Source organism: Triticum urartu, chromosome 3A, assembly GCF_056163025.1.
Source record: "Triticum urartu cultivar PI428250 chromosome 3A, HENAU_Tu73, whole genome shotgun sequence".
Classification (NCBI taxonomy): Eukaryota; Viridiplantae; Streptophyta; class Magnoliopsida; order Poales; family Poaceae; genus Triticum; species Triticum urartu.
The window spans coordinates 213,385,843-213,395,929 of NC_141875.1; the positions used below are offsets into that span (position 1 = coordinate 213,385,843).

At 45.6% G+C, this 10,087-nt stretch overlaps 1 protein-coding gene across 1 annotated transcript; it reads right to left on the reverse strand.

Annotated features, from left to right (window-relative positions):
• Nucleotides 1–418: 418 nt before the first annotated feature.
• Nucleotides 419–4,372, reverse strand: LOC125543655 (SUN domain-containing protein 1). Its single transcript, XM_048707080.2, has 2 exons — nucleotides 3,240–4,372; nucleotides 419–912 (listed from the first exon to the last, which is right to left on the reverse strand). Exons 1-2 carry the CDS (start codon nucleotides 4,269–4,271, stop codon nucleotides 607–609), a joined length of 1,338 nt encoding a protein of 445 aa, XP_048563037.1. The 5' UTR covers nucleotides 4,272–4,372; the 3' UTR covers nucleotides 419–606.
• Nucleotides 4,373–10,087: the final 5,715 nt, after the last annotated feature.

A 10,087-nucleotide genomic window follows, 5' to 3' on the forward strand; every position in this document is an offset into this window, starting at 1 on the left:
TTGTATCCCACTCATTGTGGATTTTGAGTAATAAATGGCTTTCCCCTCAAAAAAAAAACCTCTGACGTGCCTTCAGGCACGGTAGAGGATCTGGTTCCGAACCAAGGAGTGCTGTGCCCTGACAACTAAGATGTCACAAAAAAAGGAACTAAGATGCCAAAAAATCCAACCAAGATTTAAGAATATTGAAAGTGATCTCTCTAATTTGCACCAAAATCCCAAGTCTGGATTCGGTAGTGGAACCCGACCTTCTGTTTGGTCGTATGGAAAAGAAAGTATAAATTGGATCAAAGAAAAGGGAAAAAGATAGGCAACTCTCACAGGAGTCGAACAGGGTAGAAGCAATTTTCTTTTGCGTGAACTTGCCCTTTCAAGCTTACCAAGTTCAATCAACAGCCAACACTGATGCACCAAAGAGTTACTGGCCATTCGTGCATGGCAAAAACTGAACATCTGGACTAGATCACTAGAAAATGTGCAGCAAACAATCATTTAACTTTTTACAGAGTGTGCATGACATAATCCTAGACTGAAACTAGCAAACGCCCAGAGAAATGGCCCTAAAGCAAAACAGATACAAAAGAGATGGAAGGATTCTCCATCTCATCAGGGCAGTGGACTAGCGATTACTGGCGTGACAGGCTCATGCCCATGCACCCGGATGCGGTAAATGCACGTCAGCGCGGAGCTTCCATGGTTTGAAGTGAAGTCCAGCCTAACCATGTTGACAACACCGACATCTGGGGCAGTTATATTGAATGTCTGGATATTGTTCTTGGCTAGGTCGTACGTGAACTCGGTCAAGGCGTACATCTCTGCAGCATGGTTTGGAGGGGTCTCGGTATGTGTTCCTTGGTACCATCCGGATAGCCGGCAGTCCTTTGGAGCAGTGGACATGTCATACGCCACATCCTGCATGCCATGCAACATTGTAAGTATAATAGCTTTGAACAGAGTGAAAAAATTCCTTTTTTGCGGGGGAGAGTGAAAATCTTCCAAGACCAAATTACGTATTTAACCTAGGGCAGTGAATTGAACACGTAATAAGTAAGAAATATTTCATCAGTAAAACTCTCAAATGGAACCTGAATATGACTAGTTTGATATTCACAGCTGTGTAATTTGGTAACCGAGTTGCACAGACTTGCAGACTTTAGAGGACATGTGGGAGTCAGATGAAACAGCTAAGATATAAATATATTGACAAAGGTTTCAAAACCAACTATTTTAATTTTCTTTGTGGTTGAAATAGATACTCAATATGTGTGCTCAAACAAATGTATCGAATTTGCAAAAAGAATTTGATATATGGTGCTAATTTCCACCATTTTAATTACAGTTTTTTTTCTTTTTATGTTAAGATAACCAGTATCCCAACACCATCAATTTATCAGCAGGAACTTTGGATTAAGCATGACCATCAAAAGAAAGAAACGGCAAAGCCTTTTTTTACAGTATAATGTGTCTTGCAAGAATATTGTCCCTAATATATATATAAAAGACAAGGGTCAGAAAAAAAAACCAATAAGATCTTTTGGATCAGACAAAGAAATCATGAGACCACAAGTCAAAATGAACAGGGCCAAAATGGAAGCGTATTCCAAGGATAAACATACTAATGTCAGAGTTTATGGTTGCCCAGTTCACTTCAACGAAGACTAACCTGACATATTTTCCCCCAAAATAATTACTGATAGAGTAAATACTGTTAACTATCAAGAATAACCAGGTTTGAAACAATATAAGCCATTTACTATTACATTTCCAATAAGCATCAAAACGCCATAACCTGATACAAGTATGTGCTAAATCAGTACTCCCTCAGTCTGGGTTTACAAGGCCTATTAACTTGTCTCACCATTTTAAACGTGACCGATTTTATGGAAAATAGTAGCAGCGTCTACTACCCAATCAATATCACTAGATCTATGATGAACTATGTTTTTATAAATTTATTTATTGCATACTGTATATATTGATTTTTTTGGATCAACTTAAGTTTGACTAAGAAAAAACAAGGACTTGTAAACCCGAGACAGAAAGAATAACACATTTACTTTCTATTCTTTTAGGCAGGTTGCCTATAGCAGGAAATGACACAACAATTAAGTTATTTGTTACAAGGATAAGAACAAAATGAGACAAGACTACACAACAAAGTTGAGCCTCCAGCCAACAATAAAATAACAGTAAAAAATACTTGAATTCTACTTTAGAAGTTCAAATTTAACAGGAACAAAAGAAAACAGCAGTATCATTGGCTTCAACTAAGATCAATCATATGCAAAATTCAGAAATGGTGAAGTATAATTCACTGGCTCAGAATCGTGATGAGTTTGTTGGAAATATATTAGTATAGTTATTTAATAAAACTAGATGATAGCCCGCACATTGCTGCAGGAATCGGTTGCAATATATTCCAATGCGATTTGGTGGTACATATTATATATTGTATTCCAATACTGTATAGTCGAAAAATATTTATTGAATACAAGTAACATAATATAATGGGAAGCTTTTTCTCCTAAATGTTGAGGTGGCATGTGTGGTGAGGTGAGATGTGTGCATGTTGAGATAAATAATAATGGGCCTTTGATGAGATAATAATGAAAACTTTTTCCCATGCATGTAGAGTGGGCCTTTGATGAGATGGCATGTGCATGTTGAGATAAGTATATGTAACGGGGATTAACTATTTAGGTATATATAGGATGTGGTATTAAGCAAAAACTTAATGTTTGAGAAACAAATCAGAAAGTGCTGCATCAGAAATTCAGAATGTTCTGTGTCAAAAAAAAATAACATTCACAAAGTTTTTAAGAAGAACAATTATTCAGAGAAAATAGAGTGTACTGATAGTACTTATGACTAGACATAAAGGCTTAAGAATGCTAACAACCAAACAGATGTAGTTAGTAATTCGTATAAAATGATCTAGAATTGACCTCCCAACATACCATGATAGTACCCAAATGCTACAAGGGAATATGCATCAAAACCCTTAAGCAAAATCACTCAGCTGCCACAAAAATTTTACACTTTAAGCCTCTTAAGGATCTGTGCCACACGAGTAACGAACATGAACAATTTGCATTCACAAACAGCCGACAAACCATACTCCCTACATTTTGGTCAAACTATCTATTTCATGAATGAGCTTGAAATATATTAGGGCACCGAATAACTAAATGCGAAGTGAACAGAGAATACTATAGTAAATGGGTGTCAGGAAATATTACCTTGGACACATGCTCCAGTGTGATTGCCTCAGGGATTATCCCCTTCCTCAGTTGGATCTCCACAAACCCACTACTCCCCTTCAAGGGAAAGCACTGCCCGGGCTCCCCAAAGCTCGGCTGAAGTATCTTCTGTGACTGGTCACCATTGTCTCCACCACCAAATGGTAATGCAGAAAGAAGACCACCACGTTTCCCAGCATCATATGCCTCCGAGTAGCGGACAACTCTTCCCCCAGCAGACCCCACGGCATAGTCCACCCTGCCAACCCCATCGGCGGCATGCTTCTCTATTTCCCTCATGACGATCTCCCTGGCCAACGCGCGGACCTGATCCAGATCGACCTCGGTGCCAGAGTTGGAGCCTAGGCTCTCCTTGAACTCATCCAGGAATGCTTCAAACTGGTCCTTCCTGAGGAACTCCATCCGCCTGAGCCCGCCCAGCGCGTCGTTCAGCTCGTCGGTCCTGGCGTCCAGCAGGTTGAGCTGTCCCTCGATGGCAAGCCTCTTCTCCTCCAGCAGCGCCGCGAGCTCGCCCCGAGCGGCCCCAACCTCGCCGTCGATCTTGCGGTCCACGGCCTCGAGCTGCACCTTCAGCGCCCCGAAGGCGCGGGCGAGGGAGGCCTCGACGTCGTTGACACGGGCAGTGTAACCCGCGAGCGCAGCGTCGACGGGCTGCGCGAGAGGGGCTGGGTGCGCCCAGCGCCAGGCCTGGTCCCCCAGGTAAAGGAGCACGGCTAGGAGGGCTGCGTTCTTGGCGGCGACGCTTAGCGCGGTCTGCCACCTCGGCCGACCGGAGGACGACAGCCCCCTCTTCCGCCGCGCCTGGGACAGGGGCGCAGCGGCGGCGGCGGCGGCGGCAGCGGTGCGCGACGTCGGGGTGGATGGGTGCGGGCGCTGGTCGAGGAGGAGGACCGGCCGCTTGCGCACCGGGGCGGTGGCGGCGGGGGGGCGGGATGCGACGGGGCTGGGGTCTAGGGCCACCGGGGTGACGGGGCTGGCCACCGCAGCGGCGGAGATGGACGGGGACGCCATGGGTGGGGGGAATCTGGTTCGAGGGGGAGGCGGTTGGGTGGAGTCGACTTTGGGGGGAAATCGGTGGGGAATTCTGGGGAAATTGAATAGGGTGGGGATCGAATCGAATGGAGTGAAGAGAGGGAAAGCAACAGCGTGGCAGGCACGCATACGCTGCTCAGGAAGAAAAGTTGAAACGCCGGTCCTTTGTTCCTGCGGCCACCGACGGGTGGGGACGCAGGCCAGGAACAACACTTTCACATATCCACACGCCTACAACGTCGGCTCGAATCAGTTCCAATGGTTTTGTGAGGAACTGTCCGTCAATTTGTTCGGAAGCAGAGAGGAGGCCGTGGGATGACTTCCCTTCTAACGCCTTTGGTTTGAAGGAATTTTATAGGATTTTTATAAGATAAGATTTTTATATAAAATATTTCTTCAAAACTCTTTGGTTTGTAGGAATGAAATCCTATTTTTATGAAGGAATTCTTCCTATCCTTCATATTTCATAGGAAAATAAACATTAGCCTAGAGTCAATGAAAAAAAAACTTATAGTGTTAATCAAAGGACATCTTCTTTTCTATTCCTATGCATAGGATTTGAGATGTATGTCATCTCATTTTCTAAGACTTTCTTATTCCTATGATCTTTCAATCCTATAAACCAAAGGAGGCCTTGTAATGGGAAGTACTTCCTCCGTTCCAAAATAGATAACTTAACTTTATATTAACTTTAATACAAAATTGATATAAAGTTGGGTCATCTATTTCAGAACCAAGGTAGTATTATATATTAGTATCATGCATGTGATATTAATATATTATACTACCTTCGTAATGTATAGTATCATAAATTAGTATCCTAATTTTTTTTAGGGGAAGTATCTTATTATTGTCTTGTATGTCACAAAGTAGAACTTCTTTCGTTTCTAAATATAAGTCTTTTTAGACATTTCAAATGGACTCTAATATACAGATGTATGTAGACATATTTAAAAGTATAAATTCACTCATTTTTGTTTCGTATGTAGTCACCAGTTGGAATCTCTAAAAAGACTTATATTTGGAAACGGAGGGAGTACAACATTTAATATAATACGGTATCATGATATGATACCACACCCTCTCTTTCCTCATTTAATTGTGTGTCGCATCATTCAAAAAATCTAATTGGCATGTATGATACCGCTTATAATACTCTCATTACGACCAGCATAATAAAGCTCATTTCATTAACTTAAAAAAACTCGTTTCATTGACTCTTTTGTTGGAATTTTTAATTAGAAAAGAATCTACGAGTGTGTTTCCTATACCAGAAAAACAAATGCCGGTGTTGATTTATAATATTGAATATCATGTTGTATGTATTTTTCTTTCTAATGACTCGTTACGCGGCCATTACTGCAGGAATGCCTAGTAGTGGCGGGCGGGAAAAATCCAGTAGTGACGGGCTAGGGGCCCAGGCGCGCTCGCCACTGACCTCTCACCACTGCTATAACGACATCAATGGCGGGCGCATGCCCGCCACTCGTGGAGTACTTTTGGTGGCGGGTGCGCAGGACTGCCCATCAATACTGAGGTTACTACAGTGGCGGGCAGGGAGATGCGCCCACCAGTGCTTACAGTTTAAGCAGTGGCGGCCTTCACGCAGTGCCCGCCGCTGATTGTTGCACCAAGCTAGAATGAAAAACGTTGCTATGGCAGCATATATTATGTTGTCACAGCAACATTAGTTGGTGCGAATAGGGAACGGTTATCGATAAAATGCAAGCAAATCAGAAATAAAACTAGTGATAATAACGAAAATAAAGAACGAGAAGTACATTAAGAATAAACAAGTTACACAAAATACATGCATGGTCATCAAATATAGTGCATGACGCCAAATATGTTTAGTCACGGTTTCAGTTTTGCTCGCTCCAATAAGCTAGGTTAGGCTCTTTTGTTGGTTGGACTCATCTTCTTCGAAATTATTATAGAATAGGCTGAACGGCGAGCGGACCTCTTTGTTTATGACAGTCGCAAACTTAACTTGTAGTTCTTCGAGCAGTAAGCCAGCTTCGGCCAAATTGTTTTGTACTTCTTGACCCCATTTGAGGATTTTTATCATGCTGATTTAACATTTTCGCGACCGTATGAATTTTTCCATGTGAATGCAGGCGTAGAAGTCACAGGTCAGACTAGTCGGCGGTTGTTGCATACAAGATAGAGTGTTCCATCTGGAGGCAATCATTTTTTTTCCACTTCCTTTGTAAAAAAAATTCAACCGTGTGGCCTCCTATAGTACTCCAATCAAAAAGACAATCATCAAGAAGGTCCTTCAGGAGGGACCAGTCTTTTCCCGGGCTCTTCGTGGAATCCAGCAAGTAACAATTGCAGCTTTGCGGTCTTAGCACTAGGAGAACCCAATGGTTGCTTCGCAAAACTAAATAAACATACCGCGATCATGATACAGTTACAAAATTTGAGACGTGAAAACATATATGAAGAAAAAGGTACAAAAACAAAAGCGTAAATTCAGAGAAGGAGATGCATGGGTCGGTACGACACGAGGAGGAAGTTTTTAATAGCTTGTTCCGTTGCATGAAATTTAGAAGGTAACTCTTCATGCACCGCCCCCTTCCTCATTTTTAGGTTTTCCTCATTTATGAGATAAGGGTCGGCTATGGCGATTGTCGTGGTTCTAAGTCTGACAGTAGAATGGGGGGGTAGGAATGTAGAGGCAAGATCCTAGCTATGGAGGAGTTGTACACGCAAGTTTTACGAGTTCAGGCCCTTCTCAGAGGAAGTAATAGCCCTACGTCTCAGAGCCCGGAGGCGGTCGACTGGATTATGAGCGTGTGTGTTACAGGGGGTGCGAACCCTTGTCCCAGAGGAGGGGGTGGCTTATATAGAGTGCGTCGGGACCCCAGCTCCCCTCCGTTACATAGGATTCAATGTACATAAAAGGGTGGCGTTACAGGTAACGCCTGTATTGAAGTGCTACAAATGATCATTAAATATATGAGTAAATACCCGACCGTTGCTGCGTAGTGCGGCTTTAGGTCTTCTTATATGTCGAGTGGTTTCATGGTCGAGTGACCTGGATAAAGAGAGGTCTCCGAGTGAATGGTAGGTCGAGTGGACTTCACTAGACACCTTTGCTGGATCCCTTCTTCTGATTCTTGAACTTCTTTGGTCTTAGGACAAGGACCTTAGTTAGGACGTATAGGTCAGGCCTATTACCCTACCCCAGGTTTGTGTCCTCATCATTAGCCCCCGAATGGATCAAGGTTTGAGTGAAAAAGAAGGATGGAGTTGACCTTGCTTTTGCTCTTGCTTTGTCTTGTCTTTATCTCTCGGTGGAGGCCAGTTGTTAGAACTTCAGCTTTGTTTCAGTCGCCTTGATCGATTCAGGAATTGTCGACTGGTTTATGCAATGACATCCGTCGAGTGACATCTCTGACATGAAATCTTTGGCGTGATCGGTTGTAGAGGATCCCGGATCTCACGGGATTCGAACTTTTGGTGGAAGCGCGCCAGGCGGAGCGCTCCGCGGTAAGTGGAGTAGATAAATAGGACATTTCGATTTCCACACCACCTTTTTCGCCACGTATCCCGTGTGCGACTGTTGGGGAGATTTGACAGGATGGCTTAGGCCCACGCGTCAGCCACTCGGAAGCAGGCCTTTAAAAGCGGCGAGGCCGAGGCATTTGCACTGTGCGCGTCCATTTCCCTTCTTCTTCCCCTCGCATCTCCACTCCGTCCTGCCCAACCACTCTCGACGCCACTGCTCCGCCGCTATGGGCAAGGACAAAACGGCGGCGCTAGAGCGTGCAAAGAAGGCGACGGGGGCGGCGAAGAACAAGAAGATGAATCGGGGGTCTTCATCGCGCTCGGGGCTGCCGTCGGGTTGGATCCAAGGAGACTGGATCCGATCTTCACTTCGGCAGGAGGACTTGGATGATATGGCCGAGTTAGGGCTGATCGTCCATAAGTCTGCGCGTCTACCGAGGGGAGAAACGGAGCCACAGCCGCGACCGGGTGAGTGTGTTCTGCTCGCCACTCATGTCGACCACGGCTTCTCGCTTCCACCACACCCCTTCTTTCGAGGTTTCCTAAATTTCTTTAGTGCCCAACTCCACCATTTTACTCCCAATACCATCACATATCTTGCTGCATTCGTCTCCATGTGTGAGAATTTTTTGGGGTGCCCGACCGCACTGGGGTCTTTTCAAGCACATTTTTACCATTCGATCCCAAATTGTGAAGAAAGCGAACTCGAATGATGAGAAGACCCACGCTATCCAGATGTGTGGGGGTCTGGGCATTCAGAAGAGGAAGAGGAGTTCTTTTCCCCCGATGACACTTCCGGAGTCGGTCAGGGGCTGGCAGTTGACCTAGTTCTACTGCCAGGATATCGCGACCCCAGGCCAGTCGACCGGGCTCCCCCTTTCTCTTTTGATCGCGTTCAAACTCCATCTTCATTGAAAGTGACCGCTGCGGAGAAGGCGGAGACAAGCATGATAGTCAAGAAAGTAGTCCAACTGATCAACCAAGGTGTCACCGGTATGGACCTGCTCGAGGTGTTCCTCGGTCGGTGGATCCAACCTCTCCAAGCTCGTGACCACTCCATGTGGATGTACTCCGGGACTGGCGACACTGCTCGGGTTCATCCAGAGGAGGTGGAGGCCAAAATAGTGGCCGAGTGGTTGATGGGTATCACCGGAAACAAGGACAACCCCAGGGGTGCTAGGAGAGTCGACCCTTTCAGCAACAGCAACCTGCCAGAAAAGGTCTGGTCATCATAACTGAGTTTTTGAACGTATTTTCCGACTAACTGTTGATCCGACTGACTTATGATCGGTCCCTTGTTTTGCAGATCTACACAGAGATGTATTCAATGCCCAATGGTGAACAAGCTCTGGAGCAAGACCACGAGGGCAAGGACAGTGCCGAGGAGAGCGGCGAGTGGGAGTTCCCTGCTGACGATGATGAAGACGAGAGCGACGAGTCAGACGATGAGGAAGTGGCCAACTCACCGCCTCGTTCTGAACGTCGATCGAAGCTGCGCCATGATCCCACGAGCAAGCGCGGCAAAGCTGTGGCGTCGAATGATCCATCTCACAAGCGCGCGCGGTCCTCGACTCCAGAATTGACTGAGAAGGTCACCAAGCAGCCCAAAATTAATCCTTCGAAGGCTCAGAAGACCTTGCCTAGAATCAAGATGAGCGTCCCTGTTGCCTTTGAGTAAACGTTCTTCTCGTTTTTTCTTGTTCCGACCGATTTCCTGTTCCGACCGGTTTTTCTTGTTCTGACCGAGTGGATGATGAACCTGTATAGCCCGACCTCTGCTGCGACTGATATGGATATTGACAAGACTCCAGCCGACGAGGAAGCTGACGACGCCGTCACCTCCAAAGCCAGTAAGTCTGCCTGATTCGAATTCATTAGGTCGACTGGTCGGTTTGTCAGTTATCCTTATGGCTTTCTTTGTTTATTGTAGTTCCACAAGACATTGTTGTGCTCCCGGACGATGAAGAAGAAGTACCGCTGAGAGGGAGGAGGAGGAAGGACAAGGAACTAGGCGGGAAGGTGCCTGAAGTCCAGGTTCTTCGGTCGACTGTGACGCCTGGGACGACGGTCGAGCGCTCGACAGATCCGGCTCGAACCAACGTCACCTTCGCTGTTCCACTATCGACTGATTGCCCCTTAGGATCAGCTGCTCAGACTTCTGCTGCGCCGATACAACTCTCTGCTTCAGATCCGGCGGCTGCTTCGATTGCTCTGCCTTCATCACTTTTTACTGCATATCAAACTCCGGACGATCCACCGGCTGCTGCCAAGGAAGCTATTCT